A 22,706-nucleotide genomic window follows, 5' to 3' on the forward strand; every position below is an offset into this window, starting at 1 on the left:
CTAGGCTGCTGCCGTGCCGTCTTGACGAGTGTCGTCATATTAGGGCTGCGGACCGGCCGCCAAACCGATGCAAATCCACAGGATTCTCCACAACCTACACGCCATGCTGGACCTGGGGCTCTTGCACGATCAGGCGGAGCTGCAGAAGCTTGCGGAGGCGCCAAAACTGTGGGTGGCTGGGTGCGGGTCAAGCCGGTCCGCCCCAGGGCGGTCGTCAGCCCCGATGCGCGGGCCCAAACCCGGCGGGCCGGGTCAGTTCTTCATGACGATGTTGGCACCATGCACTGCTGTTGCCCTGGCAAACCCGCCCATCTCTCCCACATGCACAGGCCCGAACCACATCCGCGGCACGAGGCAAAGCGCCGGCGCGTGAAGGAGCCGCAGGAGCCCACGCGGAAGTAAGCCTAGGGCTCTTACAAGGAGAGTCCGGTCGAACGTCGAAAGGCCGGCGGTGTTCAGGGTGCGGGGCTGGGAGCCGAAGGGCCACGCGTGCAAGGGCTCTTTGTAATGGGCTTGACAAGCAACAGCAGCGGCCACAGCCGCCAAGCTTGCTTGCGTGCGCATACATGCGAATTTTCAGGTTGGAGCCCCGCCACGCGAAGGCCCCTAATGGAAGCGGCGGTGCCGCTGCGGCGGCCGCGGCTGCAGCAGGCGAGCCCGGCGGCGGTGTCCAGACGCCGCGGCGGCAGCTCCCTACCGCCGGGAGCCGCAGCCGGCAGCACCAAGCCCATCCGCCAGCCGCTGATGATGAGGTAGGTTGTGTTGCGGTGGGAGATTATTGATCACCTGTGGGGAGCCCAGCGTCATCACACAACGAGGGGGCCGGTACGGTTGGCCTTGCATGGAGAGGACATGCTACGGTATAGTAGCGCTGCAATGCATGCATGTCCCCACCCCTACTTGCGGCGGTCTACTGGTATTGGCCACGTCGCCTCGCTCCTTCAAAACAAGTAAGGCTCGTTCCAGCACGCATGCACGCAAACTGATATGTTCAGGGTGCCGCCGGCGGGAGACACGGCAGCGAGGAAGAGGACGCGGTGGGGAACCGTGCCGCGCAGCAGGCGAAGAAACTTCGGGAGCTTGAGGTGCAAGGGCTGGCGGCGTTTGATGAGGACAGCGCCACATTCAATGTGTGCGGCTCCACTGGTGAGATGCCAAATACGCTGTTCTGGAGCCTTATCATAAATGCATGCATAACAACGCAAGCACATAGTGACAAACTCAACAATGCTGCAGGGAACACCTACACGGTGACGCTAAGCAACGGCAAGCCCCACTGCAGCTGCCCCGACCACCGGTTTCGCCGCCACGACTGCAAGCACATTAAGCTGGTGCTTGCCAAGCTGCGGATCCAACGTCGGCCGAAGGACTGGTTCGAGGTGCGAAGTGGTACAGGGGGACGGCGAGTTTCATATGGACCTTGACAAGGAAGGGGGCATGTCAGAAACAGGCAGTGTTTGCCCTCTTGCGAGACTTTAGAGAGTCTTTAACTGCATGCTGATTGCCTAATTCTCGTTGGGGTGCATATTGCCAATGAAACATGTGCACGTGCTCCGCTGCGCATCATGGCTGCAAGTTAGGCGGTGCAGCGCCTGTCCACCAGCGGCGACTCAGTAACAGGCAGGTTGGATGCAGCAGAGGCAGCACAGGCGGCGGAAGCGGAAGCAGTTGAGGCGGTGACGGAGGTGACGGCAGCTGCTGATACGCAACAGGGCGCAGCACAGCCCGCCACTCCTGATGTGGCGGGCAATCCTGGGAGCAGTGGCCGCGCCCGGGCCGCCCGTGGCGGCCGCAGCCAGCAGCGGCGGGGGGCAAAGGATGGGAGTGCGCGGCCGCGGCGAAAGGCCAACGGCAACAATAGCGAGAGTGGCGAGGCGTAGATATAGCTGGGAGCCTGGGGCGTGTGCCGGCAAGCCGGTGCGTGGCCTAGTTCATCCCATCGCTGCAAGCAAGCCTGACCATGTATGCCAGGATGCAGTCGCAATTAAGGACACATTCATGCAAGCCAACACCATACGGTACATTACATTCAACACTGGTCCTTGGATGGGTATGTCGGGATGGGAATATTTGCATGGTCGTCAGTTCCGTACAATGTCGTGCAGGGGCCCTGAGACGCGTGTGCCGGTGTGCGTGGTCAGGAGCATGCCCCACCTTTCACGACAACGCCACCGAGCACGGACATATGTTACTGTAAAAGCATACGCATCCAAGATGCAGTGTAGAATGTGTTGCAGTTGGTGGTCCTATCCAACAGCCCGTACTTGGGTCGGTATTCATGTGGGGCTGAGCCCCCCGAACACACTGCATGTCCTCTGTTATAATGTTCGCAAGCATGCAGCCGGCGCGTCATCCCAGCATCATTACGACGCCGCGGTTGGCCACACCGGTACTTGAACACGTCACATTACTCACATATCCCACAACCGCCGCAAGTTCATCACCACCACCGGCCTCACGAGTACTGCCCTGTGAACCCGGGGCCGGGGAACACGCCGCCGTACCCGCTGCCCACGCCATACCCCGCCGCCGACCGCGGCACCGGCCGCCCCAGCGCCGTAACGCCCACAAAGTCCTGATACGCGCCAATGCGCGCGTCCTCAGCCCGCGAGGCCGCCGCCGCAGGCCCCGGGCCGCCCATCCCAAGCACCGCTGCCCACCGCGACGCGGCGTTGGGCGGCCGGCGCTGCAGCGGCGCCGGCGGGTGCGGTCCCGTTGTAACCGCGTAACCGCCGTACGGCGCTTCGGTGCCGTAGTACGGATCGGCCTGCGACTGCGAAAAGTATGGCTGTGACGGTTGTAGCGGCTGCGAGTGCTGCGGCAGGTACGTCGCGGCTCCCGTGTGCGACGGTGCCGTGTGGTAGCCGTGAGGCTGCAGGTGTTGCGGGTGCTGTTGCGGGTGCTGCTGTAAGTGCTGCTGCGCCGGCAGTTGCTGATGTTGTTGGTTCTGTTGCTGGTATTGCTGGACTGCGGCCGCATGCGGGCCCAGGTGTGCCTGCATCTGCCCCAGGGTCATCACAGGCTGCTGCGGGTGCGGCGGGTGGTGGGCGTGCTGTTGCGGCGGCGGCAGCTGACGCACCGGTGCCGGCAGCAGCGGCAGGGGCATCCCGCGCGGCGAAACAGGGAGACCAAGCGGGTTGGAGAATGTCGGCACGGCAGCAGCAGCAGCCCTGGGGCTGTGCCACGGCCCTTGCGGTGCCGCGACAGCTGCCGGCAGCACGCCGCCCGCTGCCGGTCCAGCAGCGGGGATGCCGCCTCCACCGCTGCCGCGCACCGCTGCCACTGCCCCCGGCCCAAGCCCTGAAAGCGACGCCGCAGGCGGTGGTGCTGCTGCGGCCCCGGCTGCTGCGGGCGCCACATACCTCGTATCCATAGCCGCAGCGGTGGCCGCCGCAGCCGCAGCTGCAGGCACAGCCGCAGCCCCACCGAAAGAGCCGCCGGCAGCAGCCACTGCAAGCGGCAGCGGAAACGGCTTGCCGTTCGCATCCACACCCACGAATGAACCGCTCTTGTCAGGAGGCCCCGCCTCCGCGCCACCTCCCGGGCCCGCGGCGTCCGCAGTCCCTGGTGCGCGCGCGCCTGCTCGCACAAGACTGGAGCCGGCCGCTGCCGCTGCTGCTGCTGCTGCTGCTGCTGCTGCTGCTGGCGTGGCCACCGCGCCACCGGCGGAGGGCACTGAGCCCGGGTCAGCTGCAGCAGCGACAGTAGCAGCTGCCATGGCAGCCATTGCCGCTGCCGCATTGGGATAAGTCGGCGTCGTCAGGGGCGCGGCGACCTGTGGGCGACACACAGTGAACCAGTACCGTATTCATACTGGCCTGGGCGTGGGCCCCCTCGCCTTGGCAACTTGGCGCAAACGTTATGCTTTGCACGCCCGCGTGCGATCCTTTTCCACAAGCACCCCAGCCCATCCCGCTGCGCCTGTGTTCCCGCCTACCACGTTCCAGCCCCGAAGCCCCACCATCCCCGCACCCAGCGCGCAAGCACCTGCACGGTGCGCAGGTGGCCGTGCCGCTTGGCGCCCGCCGCCGCCTGTAGGAAGGCCGCCGCGAGGTCCGGCGGGAGCCGCTCTAGCCCCAGGACCGCCGACTGCTGCTGCTGCTGCTGCTGCTGCGGCGGCGGCGAGCCGTCCGCCTGCACCTGCCCCGGCAGCAACGGCTCCTGCTCCTGCCCACCAGGCCCCTGGGCCTGCCTCCGCATGCGCTCCTGCTGCACCCACGCATCCTCTTCCGCAGTGGACATAGCCGCGGTCGCGATCGAAGCTGCAATGACCGAGGCCGCGCCAATGGATGCCGCACTCGCCTCCGCCGTCACCAGGCCGCTGCCGGCGCCCGAGCCGCCAACACTGTCATGCCGTTGCAGACTTAAGGTGCGGCGCGACGCCAGCCCCCCTGCAGGTGCGGTCGCTGCAGAGCCCACCGATGACGCCTGCGCGCTCAGGGCCCCTGGGAACTCCGGGTCAGAGTCCTCAGCCGTCGGCACAACAACTGCCGGTCCCACCGCCGCCGCGCCGCCGCCTCCGCTGCTACCACCGCCACCGCCACTGCTCCGCCACGCGCCGCGTGCCTTGCCGCCGCCGTCCACCTCTGGCTGCGTCTCGAAGGCCTGCACCTCCTCCATAACAACAGGACTGTCCACCGCACCCGCACCCGCACCCGCACCTGGCTGGTGCCGCTGCGCCGGCGTTGGCGCCACAGCTGCAGTGCCCGTGCCGGCGTCTGCGGCGCCAGCACCCGCCACACCCACCACGCCCGGGCTCCTCACGTACGCGGCGCCGCCGCTACCGACTACGCCAGCCGCAGGAGACTCCACACCATCCAGCGGCTGCTGCGGCTGCTGCGGCTGCTGCGGCTGCTGCGGCTGCTGCGGCTGCTGCGGCTGCTGGCCTGCCGGCTCCAGGTGGGGCCCGAGCGGCCACATGGCACCTGCGCCCCAGGGCAGCGCCGTGGGCGCCTGCACCAGCTCCCACCGCGCCACGTTCAGCGGCCCCGGGGGCAACACCATTTGGTCATCGGGCCGCCGGAAGGGCTGCGCGGAGCGGCGCGACAGCGGCGCCGGCCCCCGCCGGCTGCGCGGCTGCACCATGGCTGCAAGCAGCGCCGGGTCCGCAGGGCCGCGGCCCGGGGCCAGGGCGACGGCGAGGCGCGCTGCCGCGGCGGTGGCGGCGCCGGGCGGCATGCCGGCGGCAGTGGCAGTCGGGAAAGGTACGGGCAGGGCGCCAGGTGTGCGTGCGGCGGCGGCGGTGGCGGCGGCGGCAGCAGCTGCCGCGGCGGAGAGAAGCGCCGTGGACGAGGGTGCTTTGTAGGGAGACGGGTACGGGGAGGCGGCGGCAGCGCTCGCTGCCGCAGGCGCTGGGGAGGCCGGCGCCGCAACAGGCCCCACCCCGGCGGTTTGGCCGGGGCTTAGCAACGGGACCGACCCAACCACTGGGTAGCTGCCCAGCCCGTATGGCTGCTGGTGCTGCTGCTGCCCTGGGCTGTCTGCCTCCTCCTCCACGTCCAGATCGTTCTCGTACCACCACGGCGCGTACGTCAGCAGCTGCTGTGTGCTCGGCCGCCCCGCCGGCGGCGGCTGCCAGCCTAGCGCCAGCGCCAGCGCCTGCCGTGACGCCTCCAGCCCGCCTGTTGCAGCTACGCCCTGTGGGTCATCCTCCGCTCCCGCGCCTGCGCTCTCGCCCGAGTGGGTGCAGTCCAGATACACGCGCAGAAGCGAGGCCGGCCACTCCGTCGCCATCGCCGCCAGCCCCAGCGCAGCGGCGGCGCCGTCCACGCCGCCGCCCGCCGCCGCTGCCGCCGCCGCCACCAGGCGATACGGCAGGCCCGCCGCCAGCCCGCCCTCCGGCAGCCCCGCCCAGTTGCTGCCCAGCACGTCGAGCACCAGCGCCGCCGCCGCCACGTCCGCCGCCGCGCGCGCCGCTGCCGTCATCAAGGGCGCGCGTGTCACCGGCGCCGCGTTCCGCCGGCGGCGGCGCCCGCCTGTGAGGCCCAGCTCTGCAAACTCGTCATCAAGGTCGTCATCGTCATCTTCATCGTAATCCTCGTCATCGTCATCATCATCATCATCATCATCATCATCGCCGGCAGCACCACCGCCTGGCTGCCCGCCGTCCGCTGCCTGGCCCTCGCCGCCCGGCGCCGCAGTAGCAGCAGCCGGGGGTGGCGGCGGCGGCGGCGGCGCTGTGATCGCAGCCAGCACGAAATGCCACAGCGCGGCCACTTGGTCCTGGGTGGGGCCGGTCAGCAGCGGCCGCAGCGCCAGCCCCTTCTTGCGCTGCACTGGCGCAGGCGTGGCGGCTGCAGCTGGCGGTGCCGCCTCGAGTGACGGGGGCGCGGAGGAGAGCGCCGGGCCACGCGGCGCCTCGAGTGCAGCAGGCACAGCCTCCGTGGGCTGGTCCACTGGGGAGGACGCTTGCTGCGTAGCTGCTCCTCCCCTGGAGCCCTCCTTCCTTTCCGCAGCAGGCGCCTCGGATGGCGTTTCGGACGCTGCCCCCACGGCTGCCGGCACCGCGGCAGCCTGCGCCTCTGCTGCTGCTGCCGCCGCCTCCGCTGGCACACTCCCGCCCTCGCCCTTTTCCCCGCTGCCGCTTGCCGAGCCCCTTGTACCCGCGTCCGCACCCGCTGACACCGAAGCCGCAGACACGCCTGGCGCCACCTGACCTGTCGCCTGCTCGCTCTCCAGCCTCACCACCATAAACGACCTCGGCTGCGGCCCCATCGCCGGCGTCGCGCCCGCGCCGGCGGCGGCGCTGTCCTTCCTCCCCGAGGGCGCCCCCGCCCCCGCCCCTGCCCCTGCCCCTGCGGCCAGCCAGGGCAGCATGGAGCCAAGGGGAGCTATGAGTGCTGGCACGTCCCGCACGACCGCATTGATGGGCGCGTCGGGGCCCAGGCGGCGGCGGGTGCGCGCGGCGGCGGCGTGCAGCGGAAGCATGTTGGCGGGCACGGCTTGGCCACCGCGTGACAGGGGGAAGCACGGCTCCGGCTGCCAGCTGCAGAGGGCAGCACGGTCAGGGTTGGCAGCGTGTCAGTTGACACGGCGCAGCACCCGCGCAGCCCCCGTTTATCACGCGCATTCACCCAGCTGGGGCAGGTGCGGGCCGTGCCTGGCTGCGTTCAGGCGGCAAGTACGTAGGAAACTCTCGTCTGGGATCGGACAGCAAGCGCGAAGTCACCCCAGAAACGCGCACCCACCTGCAAAGCGATTCAGCCCCAGCCGTGCGCACGATAACGCCTCCCAGCGCATCCACCTGCAGGTGCCGCCGCAGCGCCTCGATGGGCAGCTTAGCGAGCGGCCCCTTGCGGATGGCTGCCAGGTCTTGCACATCCCACAGCCGTGCCCGCAGGCCCTCGCCCTCTTCGGCTACTGCTGCAGGCGCTGCGGCTTTGCCTGGCGCAACATCCTTCTGCGGCCCTGGGGCGGCGCCGTCGCCTTCTAGGTGGGCAGCCCGGGTAACCGCGGAGTGAGCGCGGGCAAGTTAGTTGGGGGTTTGACGATGATTCATAGGTATGTAAGCCTAAGATGGGCCATGTATGATTTAGATAGGAGGATTGGTAGGCCTCTGAGGCCAGCTGAGGGCACCTGTCGCTCATCGGCATCGCGCAGCCCTGATACTTGGACACTCACCCTTGACTGGGAATTTGTTGTCCCATTCTCCCAAAACCTCTTTCTGCAGTTGCCGAAGCGACGCAAAGTCGTGCAGCTTCCATTTGTACCGGTGGGGGCCTAACCGCTCAATGAATACTGTGTCATATTCTTTGGAGTTTGAATTTGCATTTCGGGCAAATTCTGCGGGAAAGGGCTGCATACCGGGCAGAGACCCTGCTCAACAGTCGGTGACGCCCGCAGGCTGCAAGGTGTAAGCGCTATGTGTCCATTTGCATATGAGACAGCCGGACGGAAATTCTGTGACTGAAGTTTGCGGGTTGTGGCTGTACCTTGAGCCGGGGATCGGCCGGGTTCGGGCCAGCGTCAGGTGGACTTGGAAGCCGTGACAGCCCACGTGGCGTGTCAAAACCAAACAAAGTCCATTATGGGGATGCCGGGTGCATCGTGATGGCACTCCGCAAAGCATCCATTGCAGGCAACACAACGTGTCAGGTGTAACCGGCGGGGAAGCCCCTGCCCTAGCCCCTCCCGCACCACATTCCACACGCCCAACCGCATCTGCTTACCTGCACTTGCTTGCCCCTTTGATAATTCCCCGGGAATTCGAGTATCCGAAGCACGCAAAGCAAGAGCAGGGGTGCCGGGATGGCTTGTTAGCTGACTAGGGCGGATTCAGACGACCAGTGCACGATGAGCGCAGCTCTTGCCAACTCAAAGCCTTGCATATTTTGTTTGCACATTAATATATTTAGTGCCATACTCGCTGTTTATTCCTAATTTCCTTAGCATTGCCGCTTTCGCGCTCTTTCCTCCTCTTCGTCTAGGAGTCCGCCCAGCATGTCTGGGTTGGCACATGCACCATGAAAGGTCATAGCAATTAACCAGGAGACCAAAGCTTTGTTGGATCCACGCCCGAAATTTTGAGCGAAAGAATGGCTCAGGTGGACGTGCCCACGCTTCTGTCTCGCCTGGGCGAGTCTGTTGCTCGGAATGCGGGCATTCCTGATGCAGAAATAGCTGCTCGGCGGTCCTACACACTAAGGTTCGGAAAATGGTTGTCAAGTCTCAAAGGCTCGCCCGCTGGGCTGCCCGCGCTAAGCATGAAACGGCGCTCATGAAATGGGTGCATGCAGAATGATGGTGGGGATCATGGGGGGCTCTGCCTACGCCCGGAGTGCGCTGGAGAGCGGTGGCGACTACATGGCGCTCGCCACCGGGTTCGTCAAGGAGCTGGAGGCAAACGGCGCTCCACGGGACAGGTGAGGGCGCAGCAACATTTGAACTTGAGGGCAAGTGCACGGAGCCGAGAGGGCTTGTCGTTGTCGTTGCCTCGTGGCGTGCTAGCAGGTTGTTGAAGGGTCACGGCAGGACACGTGAGGCGTGTTCCGCGCCTGGTATTTTCCTTATGGCGCTGCAGGATCAAGCTCGTCCAGGAGTGCTGTAGCCGGCTGACAGCGGCCGGGGGCAAGCCGGGCCTCTCACCGCACGCAGCCACGGCGCTGCTGGTGCTGCTGCGGCGGCTCAACGGCTCCCTGGGTACGCGCGCGCCACCGCCGATCAGCCTCACAAAGGTGAGCAGACCCACCCCTGGCCATTATTTCCTCTGAATTTTCTTTCGAGGCCCAACCTCAACAGCCAATCTGCCCGTACAGCCATCACAGGAGTCCGCCCCACTTCCCAACCCCACTTCCAACCCAACTCCCCGCCCCATCCACTCTCCCACCAACGAAATCACCCACACACGCAGGCAGTGCAGCTGGGCGGTCTGCCGGCCGTCTACCCGGCGCTGCCCCAGCGCCCTGGCTCCCGCCAAAACTTAGATTCCGTGTCTCGGCCCATGTCCGCTGTGTCGTACGCGGGCTCGCTGCCCCCGGGCCAGCACGCGGCGCGGCCCACCAGCGTGCTGACGCCCTCGGAGCAAGGTGAAGACCCCTCGCAGCTGCTGTCCGCGGAGATGAGCCGTGCGTCGCTGTTGGTGAGCTGACATGGGCTGCTGGGCGTGGGATGGGGCGCGGGGGTGGAAGTGGGCTGGTGCGCGGGGCGGGAGAGGGTTGTGGCGGTCCAGATGGGGGCAGTGGCGTGGCGTGTGTGTGGGGGGGGGGCGGGTCCGGCAGGCTTGGCGGGCGCAGGTTGGGCACCAGATAGCGAGCTAGTAGCCCAGAATGCGGTTTGCGACTTGATATTGGCCTAGGAATGCGCTGTGGTTCAATTGCCCATTCTTTGTCGCGTGCCACTGCCGCAGAATTCCACCACCGGCGACCTCGTCAGCGACTTCTACTTTGCCCGGGGCGCCGGCGCGGGGGGCCGTGCCGAGCCCGCGACCATCCCGGTGAGCGGCAACTCGCCGTGGCTGCAGCCCTCCTCTCCATCCGCCCGCATTTCCCGCGTCGCTTGCTCCACACCGCTCCACCCATCCACATCTCCCATGCGCACCTTTCCCGTCCATTGCGCAAAACCCCGTTCCCGTTCCCGTTCCCATGCACCATTCCTGCCTTCCATGCCGCCATCACCTGTCCACAGGCCACGTCAGAGCCGTCGCTGGTGCGGGACGTGCTGTACGCGGCGCAGGGCGTGTCGGGCCGGGCTGTGGGCTGGGTGGAGGCGGGGGGCGACGACGTGGGGTCGGGGTTCCGCCCCGACCAGGGCCGCGCCGAGGGGCTGGGCGTGGCGCGGACCATGCTGCTGGAGCGGCTCACCGAGCTGGGCTGGCTGTTCAGGTACCTGGGTGCGTGGGTGTGTGTGTGTGTGTGTGGTTGCGTGGGGGTGTGGTTGCGTGGTTGCATGAGATGAATGCAGGGGTGTGTGGCTCGCGGCCGGGTGTCGGTCCTTAGCGATGGACCACGAACGGGGCGGGGCGGGTGAGTGCGTTTGATGCGGAGGCCCTTGTCATGCGCACACTCGCTCAGGCACGTGCGGCGGCATGTGGAGGATAGCAGCGCCGAGGAGGGCGCCGTGCGGCAGGCACTGGGCGCGGCGCTGGCAGACGAGGTGCGCGACGTTGACAGACGTTGGCGGGTGTCACGCATCTGCGTTCATTGTGTCGGTGTCTGTCATGCGAGTTGTTGAGGCACGGGCGCTAGTTGCATGTCACACGCGCCAAACGATTTGGGCCGTACGGGCGTTGACTTCATGTTTTGTAGCGCAGCCACCGACCACAGTGATTGATTGCCGAATCACTGAATGCCGATGCTTTTGCGCGCTGACACCCTGCTGTGTTGCAACTTGAATTATCGTGACTTGACAGCTGGGCGATTTCTTTCGGCTCCTGGCGCTGCTGGAGGCGCAGGCGGCGCTACCGCTGCCCACACCAGGTCAGTGTGGCATCGCATAGACAGCTTGCCCCTGCACAGTCGCGGTGGTTTGTGAGGTGCCTTAGCAAATGACACCCCAGTCGGCATGCCCGTGCACCCTCCGTCCGTTCGCGTGCACGCATCAACATCCGCCCCTGACCCCGCATCCCCACTTGGTTTGGCTTAATTTGGGCTGGAATTTACAACCCAACCCACCCCACCCCCGAAGGCGACACCGCTGCTGCCGAGGACCAGTACCTCACGCTGCGGCGGCTGCTGTGCTGGCTGGCAGAGCCCACTCGCCGCATGCGGCTGCTCGCCACCGTGGCTGACGCGGGCGAGGGGCTGGGCGGCGGCGCGCTGGCAGGCGCCGTGTACGAGTTCAGCCGCCACGGAGACCCCTTCGTGGCGGCGAACGCCGCCAAGCTGCTGCAGCAGGTGGGTGGTGGTTTAACGGTTGGGTGGGCACGGCTCCTCAAGGGAATGGAGGGGTGCGGCGCAGCTGGGGCTGGGGTGGGGATGGGGTCTGCGGGCGACGCGGACATGGCATGGAAATGGAGGGATGTGGGCGAAGTGGGTGGGCCGAGGTCTGCGGTTGGCATGGAACTGATAGAAGTGATCGGACACAAGCGTCGACGAAGGCTGCGTGGCGGAATACTAGCCGTCATAGTTTCATCGCCGGTGCGCCTTGATGCCCTGGCCCGCGGCAACCCGCCTAGGGGCATGCAGGCATGCGTCCAGCGATTCAGAGGTCGGACGCCGGCACGTTGCCCTCTTTCTCCCACTCCCACCCGTCAGAAACGCCTGTCTACCCTGTCCTCCCCGTGCCTCGCTGCCCGCGCGCCTCCCACTCCCAGGTTTGCGTGCCGCTGTACGGCATGATCCGGCGCTGGGTGCTGGAAGGCAGCCTGGCGGACCCACACGGCGAGTTCTTCATCGTGCAGCACGCCGCCGCGACCGCCGTCAACGCCGCGCTGCGCGAGGCCGTGGGCGCGGCGGGCGCGGCGGCTCTGGCGCCGCCCATGCTGGACCTGTGGCGCCAGAGCTACGGGCTGGATGAGACGCGGCTGCCGCCGTTCATCGGAGCCTCGCTGGCGCAGCGCATCCTGCGCGCAGGTGGGAGGGGGTGCGTGGCGTGCGTGGGTGGCGTGGGTGCGCGCAGGTGGGGGCTATGTCGTGCTGCAAGGGGAAGGCGGCAGGAGGGGGCTATGTCGTGAGCGGGGCCGTGGACGCGCGGTGCAATGTTGCGCCGATAACCCGCAAGGTCGTGTCATGTCATGTTCTGTGTGCGCAGGCAAAGCCATCCACTACCTAAAGCAGGCCTGCGGCGACGCGGGCTGGGTGCAGCAGCGCGCGGAGGAGTGCGCACGCTCGCCGCCCGCTGCAGCCTACGCAGCCGGCTCTGGCGAGGTGCGTAAACGCTCGTGTCCCGCAGCGGGGGATTTCAAACTGACTTGTTCTTGTGCCCGTTTGCACGTTTGCCGTCGTCCATTGATGGCAAGCGTTGCCACCGAGCTGTGCGACTGTAGCCCTGTTGCTCCCCCCTCCTCTCCCCACCCCAAGTACAATAAACCTTGTGCTTTATCCACTCTGACGTTCATAACCGGTACAACCTGTAACAAACGTTGTCCACTCTTGACGTTCACGTACGGCTGTGCGGCCTGTGCCCCCATGCCCGCTGGACAGCTGGCAAGCCTTGACGCGCTGGTGTCGGAGGCGGTGCGCTCCGTTGACGCCCGACTGCTGGATGTCATCTGGCGCCGCCACCGGCTGCGCGCACACTTCGCCGCCATCCGCCGCTTCCTGCTGCTGGGGCAGGGCGACTGGGTCACCGCCTTCATAGACCTGGTGAGGGGGCCGTGGGGGCTAGTGGGGGCTAGTGAGGGCTAGAGTGGGGGCTAGTGGGGGGCTAGTGGGGGGCTAGTGGGGGCTAGTGGGGGCTAGAGTGGGGGCTGTGTGCAAGTGGCGGCTGAAAACACACATTGTGGGCGACTGGTGGGACACGTGTCCGTTTCGGCATGTCGCGTGGCGTGGCGTTGCGGTGGTCTTTGTTACTGTACATTGGGCGGGGATGGGTAACGGGCTGGGCACGGAGGTACAGAACAGCGCGCCTGCTGTAACACTGGCTGCGGTGCCACAGCGCTGCGCGGCCTGCGGTCTGGCTCCTGCAGCTGCCGAATCCACGGTACAGAACAACGCGCCTGCTGTAACACTGTTCCTGGCTACGCCTTCACTTCTTAAGTGAATCAGGAATGCAACCTCATTGCCTCACCACCGCCCGCAGGCCCAGCGCGAGCTGGACAAGGGCGCGGGCGACGTGAGCGAGGTGCAGCTGAACAGCTGCCTGCGCCAGGTGACAGCTCCTCTGTGCGCGTGTGTTAAAGAGCACAAGGAAACATGCGCAAAGACCGTGTATGCGATGCAGCAACGCGACGCTCCTCTGTGTGTGTGCGTGTGTGTGTGTCTGTGTGTGTGTGTGTGTGTGTGTGTGTGTGTGTGTGTGTGTGTGTGTGTGTGTGTGTGTGTGTGTGTGTGTGTGTGTGTGTGAGTGAGGAGAAACGTGTGAGGAGAAACGTGTGAGCGAACAGTGCGGTCTGCAGATAGGTTGCGGGGACCTGCAACGGGCAGTGCGCAGGCTCTAGCCGCGCAGCGGTTCTTGGGCAACAACGAAGTCTCCTCACGGTATGCGCGACACGCGTGTGTTGATCTCTTACCGACTCTCGCCTTGCAGGCGTTTACTGCGACCAACGTCGTCGGGGGCAGCAGTGGCGCGGTGGGCGGAGGCGCCGGCCGCGGCGCGCTGGCCACGCTGTCGGGCTCGGGCGTTGGAGGCGAGGAGGACAGCGAGGATGACAGCGGCGTGGTGACCCTGCTGGCGGAGAAGCTACGAGTCAAAAAGGAGCGCGCGGCAGGAGGTAGGCGTGGGGGTGGTGTGGCGATTTCCGTGGCTGGGGGCTTGGGAGCTGCCGCCACCGCGCGCATGTGCGGGATTCCGCCGCTCCTGACCGCAACCGTGATGGCCTCCGCCGCACCGCTGTCACGCAGGCGCCTCGAGTACCTTTGCAACGTGCCTGCGCGCATCTCAACCGCCCGTCTCGTCCCTCGCGTGTGCTTCTGCCCTCTGTCCGCAGCCGGCGAGGTGGGCTGGGACGTGTTCAGCCTCACCTACAACCCGGCCGCCGGCCTGCCTGCGTCCATGCTGGGTGCCGGCGCCGGCGCCGGCCCGCAGCCCACGCCCGCGCCCACCTCGGGCGGCCCGCTGTCGGCGCTGTTCACGGCGCAGGCCATGCTGTCGTACGGCCGGCTGGCCAAGCTGCTGTGGCGCATGAAGCGGTCGGAGCACGCGCTGTCGGCCACGTGGGGCGCGGCGGCGTGCGGGCTGCAGCGCACGGTGGACAAGATGGGCCGGGGTGAGAGGGGCTAGCTCTGGACCAATCCCGTAAGGAAACTGTAGCGCTGCAAGGGGTGAGGGGGGCGTGCAGCAGCGGGTGGGGGTTGGGGTTGGGGTGGGCGGATGCACGCTGAGTTGCGGCTCGTGGTCCGGTCTGACACTGCAAGGGCGCAGTGCGGGCGCCGCTTTGCTGTGGTGTCTGCTTGCCCTCTACCTTTCAGCAGAACTATTTATGCGTGTGTTAAAGACAAAACAAACGGAACAAAGCCGCCAAACGCGCGTGCGCGATGTGTGTGTGTGTGTGTGTGTGTGTGTGTGTGTGTGTGTGTGTGTGTGTGTGTGTGTGTGTGTGTGATCACCCCGCTACAACTCCCGCCATTATTGCCCCGGGCGCTGCAGACGGCGCTCTGGCCCAGCCGGTGCTGGCGCAGCTGCTGCGGCTGAGGGCCGAGATGAGCCACTTCGCCACCAACCTGCAGTACTACATCCAGTTTGAGGTCATGGAGGCCTGCTGGCAGGTGGGGATGGGCCGGAGTGGAGGGGAGGGAAGGGAGGGCAAGGGAAGGGAAGGGAAGGGAAGGGAAGGGAAGGGAAGGGAAGGGAAGGGAAGGGAAGGGAAGGGGGCTGCAGCGCCCTAAGGCGGTTGCGTTCCACATGTGCAGCAGCCGGTTTGATGCCCCGCGTACATGCGCCGGGCGTCCGCGACCACGGCCCGACGGCGAGGGGTTGTGATAGGCGCCGTGTGGCCGTGCGGTAGCTGTCGCTGGCTGCCCAAATGGCCCCGAGTGATCGCGCTGATGCCATATCCCGTTGCATTGTTCAACTCCTTCCACCCCGTGCCTACTCACGCTCACCGCCCTCATGTCCCTCTGGGTTTCCCGTGCGCCAGGAGTTCTACACGCGCGCCGCCTCCTGTGCCGACCTGGACTCCCTCATCACCGCACACGAGGAGCACTTGGCCAAGCTGCTGCGCAAGGCGCTTCTGGAGGGCGGAGGCGGAGGAGGCGCGGGCGGGGCCGGCGAGCCGGGGCCCAGCGCCGCCGCGCTGCGTCGCGCGCTGCAGGTGCGTGCGTGCGTTTTGTGGCGCAAGGGGGAGGTCCAACGAGCGGCGGCAGGACTGGGTAATATGCGCCCATCGTGCTACAGGCGGGAGCATAGCGTGGCATAGCAAAAAAGATGAAACCGCCGCCGCAACGCCATGTCAGGGTGTGTCGGGGTGTATTTGTCAAATAGCTAGCGTATGGGTACCTCCGCTGCAACGCCATGTCATGGAAACACACATCACCGCAGGCCGTAACTCTGCATCGCATATACACTGTCCTACGCGTAATGCTTTCCTTGTGCTCTTAAAACACCGCCGCAGGACGCCCTGGCCAACATGGTGGGCCTGCGCGCGGTGGCGGCGCGGCTGGAGGAGGCGGTGGAGGGCGGCGCGCGCAAGCTGCAGACGCGCACCGCCGCGGCGCGGCAGCGGGTTGCGCGCGGCGGCTGGGGCGTGCAGGTGCGCACCCTGTGGCGTCACGACGTGCCTACACCATACAGACATTTTACCCACCAGACCTGTGCACGTCCGTCATGCTTGATGTCGCGTTGACAGAGGATTACCAGCTTAATACAGCAGCCGTTTGCCAGTTCCAACTAATCCTAAACACGCATGTACAAGTTAATTTCTCACCCGCACGCGATCGCGTCGGCGCTCATTGCCGTACAGGCGCCGGCGGCGGGTGCCGGCGAGGAGCCGGTGATTGACACGAGGGTGCTGCGGGACATCCGGCGCACGCTGAGTGACCTGGCGGCGCAGCACCAGCGGGCGGTGGGCGAGTTCACCGAGAACCTGCCGGAAGAGGTGAGGGGGGGCGAGAGCGAGAGAGAGCAGGTTGTCGAGGGGGAGGAAGGTGGAGAGGGGCGAAATGGCAAGGTTGTAGCGGGCGCGCCGGGGGCGAGAAAAGCAAAACCGCAGGCGTGGGAATGGGCGCTGCGGCGCGGGTGGACATGTGAAGTGACAAACACGGTGGAAAAGTGCGGGCGGGGGTTTCGAAACGTTGGATTGGGAGGCGGAGCCTTTGGGGAGCTGGTTTCCGCATGCGCCGACAGGGCCCTTCACCGCTGCCTCCCCCCTACCCGAGTACTGTCGAGTGCCTCAAAGCATAGGCCACGCTCTACTCCTGACTCTTTTGCATCTCTTTTGCATCTCGTTCGTGGTAGTTTGGGCTGGTATTTACACACACACACACACACACACACACACACACACACACACACACACACACACACCTGCTCCCCTGCAGGCCCAGGACGACGTGCGCTTCCTGCTGGCGCGGCTGGACTTCAGCGCCAAGGGCGTGCAGGCGGGGCCCGCAGCAGCCGCAGGCGGCGCCGGCGGCTTCGGCGGAGGTGGTCCCTTGGCGCTCGCAGGCGCGGTCCGCGTGTGAGGGACATCGACATGTGGAGGCGGATGGGCTGATGGTAGTTGGTAGTTGGTGTGGAGGTCGGCGGCTGTGTGGGAAGGGTTGCAACGGCGTGGAGGGCTGCACGGGCCTAAGTAGCGCGGAGAAGTGTTGCAAGCAAGCTGCAAGATGGCCTAGACGGCCAGGATCTGAAGGGCATGCACGTTCGCCTGTCCACAGCATAACACCAAGGTGCCTGCCTTGCTGGTCATGCGGCAGGGTGCCATGCTGGTGACGTGTTAGGTAGATGGGTTCCTGATGGAAGCGTTTCTGACGCGCAAGCTGCGCGTGGTGCGCTTTGGCTGCGTGCGCACACATAGTGTCCATGCTGAAGTGATGCCCTGATTGCCCTGCGCCCTGCTGGTCACGCTCCGTGTGCAAGGATAGGTGGTGACAGGCTCCACAATAGGCTGCTCGTGATGGAACATGGCAAGGGGCAGGAAAGCGTAGTCCCGATGTGTGTGGCTCCCACCCGTGCCCACATAAATGCGTAGCAAGAAGGGACAAGGCATTGGTGCGTCGTTCGCGCGCTGTTACTGTACCGACGGTAGCTGGCAGGTTGTGTCGATGTTTTGCTGACGCGCATTCCTCACGCTCCGGGCGCCCGGCCAAGGCGATAGCACCACACAGACTCAATGCGACGCCACACCGCGCGGATAGCATAGCCGATGCGCACCTGCAGGCAGTCGACCGGCGTCCACGGATGAGCTCCACAATAGGCTGCACGACTGCAGGGCACTTGAATCTTGCGAGCCAAGCGAGCCATGGGTGGGCTCGTGAGCAGCTGGGGAGCCACGTGGGAGGTTTCGAATAACCATTACGTCCGTCCCCGCTGTTTATCGTATGGTGCCGTACGTATCATTCTTGCCATGAGCCGCGCTTGCAGCTGGCCTGCTGCGCCTGGCAGCGTGCCTCCCTACCGTGGGGGCGATTCAATGTAAGAAGCCACGCCACAAAGCGAACATATCGCGAGCACGCAGCAATGACGCAGGCTTATACTAGGTCAGTAGGTCCCCACCAGCGGACTGACAGAGCCCCTGGACTGTCAGCGACAGGCCACCCAGGCCATCTATCGCTCTCACTGGCATCTGCAGTTCTGCAGCCCCTCGCGACTCCCCTATTGCATTCTTAATGCGTGTACCGTATGTGTGATGGCAAAGTCCCTGGGAATTCAACACACAACCGTCAGAGGTTTGCATGTGTCAATCGGGAGCAGCATCCACCTACAGTTAAAGCAGCCCCGCGACTACGGCAACCTGCCCCTTGCTTGCCATGCCCCATCGCATCCAACCAACTACACCGCCGGTGCAAACAGCTTCGTCGTGGGCCGCACCACCAGTGGCGGCACACTACTGCCGCCTGCTGCATCACCGCCTTCCGCCTCCGCAACGCCGCCGCCGCCGCCGCTGCCGCCGCCACCGGCCGCCACTGCACTCCGCTTTGGTGCTGGCTCCATCTCATCGCACGACACGATTCTCACGAGGCCGCGCGTGTGCAGCACCAGCAGCTCTGAGAACAGCCGAGACGCCGCCAGCCGCCGCCGCTCCCCACCCAACATCGCCGCCACCGACACCTGCTGCGCTAACTGCCGCTTCGGTGGCGGCGGCGCCTCGGCACCTGCGGTCGTCGTCTCAGCGCCACCCTCCATATCAGCAGCAGCAGCAGCGGCCTCCATTCCAGGTGCCTCCACATCCGCAGCCGCCGCGTCACCGGCAGCGTTACCCCTGCTGAACGCGGCCCTCAGCTCTTGCAGCAGATGCCTAGCCCGCCAGGCCCCCGCCGCCAGGCCGCCGGCGCCGCCGCCTCCACCGCCTCCGAAGCTGCCATCCACGCCGCCATCCGCCGCCTCCCCGAACCCCGCGTGGCCCATGCCCGCGGCGCCGCGGGCGACAGAGCCGGCCCCGCCACCCGTGCCGCCGGGCGCCCGCTGCTCCACGCCGCCCTCCTCGTCTGCTCCAGCCGCCACGCCCGTCGCCCCGCCAGCCGTTGTGGTCTCGCTTGTCGTGGTGCACAGCTCAAACCTGTCAAGCTCCTCAGCCTCAGCCTCAGCCTCGGCCTCGGCCTCGGCCTCCGCCGCTGCCGCTGCCGCCTGTCCTCCCGCGCCCGCTGTGGAAGCGTTGCCACCGAGCCCACTCCTGTAGCCCGCGCCGGCGGCGCCCCCGCTGGCGCCCGTGCCGCTGGTGCCGCCACTGCGCTGCTGCCGCTGCCGCTCCGCGGCGGGCATCGGGCCGGCGACGTCACCGGTGTCAGAATCACGAATTTCCAGATCCATTGCGTCGCCAGTCGCCGCTTCCACGGGGCCCGCAGGCGCCAGCTGCGCAAGCAGGCTGCTGCTGCCAGCAGGGCCGCCGCCGCCAGCGGGCATGACAGCGCCGGCGGCGCCGACGGCGCCGGCGGCGCGGGTGGCGGCCGTGTCGCGCGACTGAGTGGCGGCGGCGGCACCTGCTGCGGAGTTGGCGGCGGCGGCCTTGGCTCCCTCCTCACCAATTGCAGCTGCCGCCGGCTCCGCCGCAGCAGTGCCCCCGCCAGCCCTGGGCACTTCCTGCCACTGCATCTGGCGCGACGACGCCTTCTGCCGCCGCCGGCGGTCGCGTCCCGCCTCCTCCTCCTCCTGCTCCTCCGCGGCGCCCCCGAGTGCTCCACCGCCGCCACCGCCGCCACCGCCCGTGTGGCTGCCCGCTGCCGCGCGCTGGAACAGCCGGCGCAGCGGCGAGTCCGGCGGCAGGCCGAACACGAAGGCCGGGGCAGTCGCCAGGACCTCCCACACGGCCTCCACGCCACCGCTGGGCGACCCAATGTGACGCCGATGCTGCCGCGACGGGTGCTCGTGTTGCTCGCGCTCGTGCCCGTGTGGGTGGCTGTCATAAGCGCCTGCCGCTGCCGCCGCCGCCAGAACGCTCGGCACCCCCACATAGTCACCCGTGCCTGACACCGCCGCCCCGTGAAGCAGACCCGCCAGCACGGCCCCGGCCCCCGACAGGAAGGAAGCCGCGGCAGCGCTGCCGCCCACCGCCGCCAGCAGCCGCCGTGCAGCTCTGCGGTAAATGATGCTGTCGCGGCTGCTGCGCGCAGCAGCCCCCACGTCGCCGCCGACCCCGCTACTGCCACCGAGGCTGTAGCTGTCGGCAGCAGCTGCTACAGCCGCTGTGGAGGGCGGCGGGCGGCGCAATAGCGGGGAGCGGTCGTCCACCAAGCGCTTGATGTCGTCACGCGAGAGGATGGTGTGCGCCTTGTTGGCGTCGTAGCGGCCTGAAGCAATGCAGGGGTGGATGTGCGGGTGAGCTAGCGGCAGGGGCTAGGCAGCGGCAGGGGATACCGTATGTAGGCGGCAGTTGCGCACTGGTACTCGCATAGTGGCGTTGCCGTGATGTCATGATGGCGCACCACCACACGCATACTGATACGCATTCAGACACACAGACACACACGCACGTGCTTTCACATCAACCAACATTAACACCGACACAACCACCAAAACTAACACCAAAACTAACACCAACACCAACACCAACACTAAAGCCGTGGACTCACTCTGGTCCAAGGTGACCCTGCGGCGCTTGGCTGCCACCGCCTGCCGCCGGCGCTCACGGCGCACGGCAGCCTCCTGATCTTCATCCTCTCCTGCAGCCGGCGAGGGCGGCGGCGCGAGCGGCCGCTCCTGCTCCGCCCCCTCCTCCTGCCCTTCCAGCCCCGCTGCCGCCTCCGCCGCCTCTGCCGCCTCCGCCACCGCCGCGCCCGCTGTGGCTTCCTCTGCACCCTCTGCTGAAGTCGCCGCGCCCTTGTGCTCCTCAAACAGCCGCCGCTGCAGCCCCACGGACGCAGCCGCACCCGCGGCACCTGCCGACACCTGCTGCTGCCGCTGCGGCGCGGGCGGTGCACCTGGTGCGGACTCCGCTGCCCCTGCGGTGCGCACGTGCACGTCACTGCCGCTGGCGGCACCGCCGCCGCCGCCGCCACCCGCCACGGCGCCCGCACTCCAAGAATGAGCTGGCGTCGCCAGGCCCCCATCCGCGGCGCCAGGCTCAGCCTCAGCGTATCCCTGCTGGCCGCCGCTGATGCCGGCAGTAGCAGCAGTAGCGGATGCGCCGCGCCGCCCTGGTTGCGGCAGTGGCGGCGGCGGCAGCGCCGGCCGTCCTGGCGAGATGAGCATAGCGGCTGGCAGCGTCAGCAGGCCCGCGGACGCCGTAGCAGCGGCAGTAGCAGCAGCGGCAGCCGCAGCGGCAGTAGCCGCGAGCGGCCCGAGCGCCTCCGGCGGCGAGGCGCCGAACCCCGGCGCCACCAGATCGCGGCTGTACTCCCCCTCCTGCTGCTGCTCAGCTCCCTCAGCTGCCGCTAGCGCCGCCGCCGCCGCCGCCGCCGCCGCCGCGGTCCCCGCCTCGTCCGCCGCTGGCGCCGCCGCCGGCTCCACCGCAAAGAGCTCGTCCAACAAGATGTCGGACGGAACCCGCATCAGCTCCTCATCCATGTTGTACGGATCGTACGGGTCGTACGGCCGCAGCGGCGGTACAGCTGTCGTACCTGCCGTACCGGCACCGGCGGCGCCGCCGGCGCCAGCAGTGGCGGCAGTCAGCAGCCGCGCCAGAGACTCGTCTGCGTCCCCGCCGGCCGCCGCCGCCGCCGCACCCTCCGCCCCCTGTCCCTGCTCCGCCGCCGCCTGCCCCTCGAGGCGCGACCGCTTCTTCCGCCGGCCGCCCGCCGCCGCCGCGGCCTCCCCATCCCTTGCGCCGCCGCCGCCAACCCCCGCCGCCGCCGCCGCCGCCGTACCCAAACCATCGATCTGCAACACGCGCAGCTCCTGCTCCGCAAGGTCGTCCTCGAGATCCATCATGAAATCCAGATCCGCCAGATTCCCGGATCCAGGCGACGGCAGCGTGATGTCCGCTGGATCCGCCTCGTCATACCCCGGTTCCAGATCCACGCCTCCCGCGCCCCTCCGTCCCCGGCCGCGACCGCGGCCGCCCCGGCCACGGCGACCGCGGCCGGCGCCCGGCTGGGCATCCTCGCCCGGCGCTGCTGCTGCCGCCAGCGCCGCCGCTAGCACGTGCGGGCTGAGGGCCTGGATGCTCTTGTACAGCACTCCCTCACAGTCCTGAAGCAGGTACGACATCTGCACGTACGGTTGACGGGGGGGAGCGTGGCGTGGCGTGGCGTGGCGTGGCGTGGCGGGGGTGGTCGGTTGGGGTGTGGGCGGCGCACGCATCAAGGGGAAAAACTGACGAGGGGTGGGAACGGGTGACGACGGGGAGGGTGTGGGCCGACGAAAGCATGAAAGGGGTCCCGGTTGTGGCCCGGGGGCAAACGGCGGGCACGACCCGCGGGGAAGGCGGGCGCTGCTCCCTTCCCTGTCCCGTTTCCGAGCCTGTCTCAACGTCTGTCTCCCCCTCCCCCGCTCACCTGCCCGCCCCCCTCGCAGCCCTCCCCCCCACACACCTACACCCCCCCCCCCCCCCCACACACACACACACACACACACACACACACACACACACAGCTTCACACCTGGCTGGCGTGTATGTGCGTTGCGCCCAGCAGCAGCTGCCCACTCAGCCGCAGCGCCAGCGAGCTCCGCTCCACGAGGGCCTGAATCTCGTCCACCTTTTTCCGCACGCTGGTCTTGACGACGTCGGCCCGCGACAGAGCCCTGCCGCCGCCGCCGCCGCCTGCCCGCACGGGCGGCTGGTGCGAGGCCAGCCAAATGAGGTGCAGCGGCGAGTTGGGGCTGGTGACGAGCTGCTGCGCGTAGAACGACATGGTCGGTGATTTAAAGCCTTGGCGAAGAGAAATAGAAAGGCGCTTTGTTGGGGTGTTTAGTTAGGAGCCAGGAAGTGCCAGGAAGGATAGCTAGCGTGGCTGCGACGACAGAAGTTGAGGAAAGGGCGCGTGCCCGCTGAGCGCTGCTGCTGCTGCTGCTGCTGTCGTCGCGTCAGTGTCAGGGCCGCAGCCTTAGGGTCCCAGCTGGTGGTATTGCCTCGAGGG

General features: G+C 67.1%; 4 protein-coding genes across 4 annotated transcripts; 2 read left to right on the top strand and 2 right to left on the bottom strand.

Moving 5' to 3' along the window:
• Nucleotides 1–75: 75 nt before the first annotated feature.
• CHLRE_11g467743v5 (uncharacterized protein) lies at nucleotides 76–1,997 on the top strand. The gene is made up of 6 exons (XM_043067503.1): nucleotides 76–168; nucleotides 330–398; nucleotides 581–752; nucleotides 996–1,146; nucleotides 1,237–1,379; nucleotides 1,581–1,997. Exons 1-6 carry the CDS (start codon nucleotides 104–106, stop codon nucleotides 1,878–1,880), a joined length of 900 nt encoding a protein of 299 aa, XP_042919500.1. The 5' UTR covers nucleotides 76–103; the 3' UTR covers nucleotides 1,881–1,997.
• Nucleotides 1,998–2,011: 14 nt separating this feature from the next.
• Nucleotides 2,012–7,875, bottom strand: CHLRE_11g467744v5 (uncharacterized protein). Its single transcript, XM_043067504.1, has 4 exons — nucleotides 7,628–7,875; nucleotides 7,188–7,428; nucleotides 3,988–6,985; nucleotides 2,012–3,775 (listed from the first exon to the last, which is right to left on the bottom strand). Exons 1-4 carry the CDS (start codon nucleotides 7,644–7,646, stop codon nucleotides 2,456–2,458), a joined length of 4,578 nt encoding a protein of 1,525 aa, XP_042919501.1. The 5' UTR covers nucleotides 7,647–7,875; the 3' UTR covers nucleotides 2,012–2,455.
• A 334-nt stretch (nucleotides 7,876–8,209) lies between these two features.
• CHLRE_11g467745v5 (uncharacterized protein) lies at nucleotides 8,210–17,683 on the top strand. The gene is made up of 20 exons (XM_043067505.1): nucleotides 8,210–8,644; nucleotides 8,736–8,861; nucleotides 9,020–9,173; nucleotides 9,350–9,577; nucleotides 9,845–9,931; nucleotides 10,123–10,319; nucleotides 10,509–10,590; nucleotides 10,847–10,913; nucleotides 11,122–11,330; nucleotides 11,750–12,008; nucleotides 12,187–12,302; nucleotides 12,579–12,740; nucleotides 13,177–13,245; nucleotides 13,624–13,807; nucleotides 14,024–14,302; nucleotides 14,683–14,801; nucleotides 15,173–15,346; nucleotides 15,647–15,784; nucleotides 15,995–16,129; nucleotides 16,572–17,683. Exons 1-20 carry the CDS (start codon nucleotides 8,535–8,537, stop codon nucleotides 16,713–16,715), a joined length of 3,039 nt encoding a protein of 1,012 aa, XP_042919502.1. The 5' UTR covers nucleotides 8,210–8,534; the 3' UTR covers nucleotides 16,716–17,683.
• Nucleotides 17,684–17,723: 40 nt separating this feature from the next.
• CHLRE_11g467746v5 (uncharacterized protein) lies at nucleotides 17,724–22,699 on the bottom strand. The gene is made up of 3 exons (XM_043067506.1): nucleotides 22,230–22,699; nucleotides 20,262–21,837; nucleotides 17,724–19,979 (listed from the first exon to the last, which is right to left on the bottom strand). The coding sequence occupies exons 1-3, from the start codon at nucleotides 22,479–22,481 to the stop codon at nucleotides 18,025–18,027; spliced, it is 3,783 nt and encodes a 1,260-aa protein (XP_042919503.1). The 5' UTR covers nucleotides 22,482–22,699; the 3' UTR covers nucleotides 17,724–18,024.
• Nucleotides 22,700–22,706: the final 7 nt, after the last annotated feature.

This window comes from Chlamydomonas reinhardtii, chromosome 11, assembly GCF_000002595.2.
Source record: "Chlamydomonas reinhardtii strain CC-503 cw92 mt+ chromosome 11, whole genome shotgun sequence".
Lineage (NCBI taxonomy): Eukaryota > Viridiplantae > Chlorophyta > Chlorophyceae > Chlamydomonadales > Chlamydomonadaceae > Chlamydomonas > Chlamydomonas reinhardtii.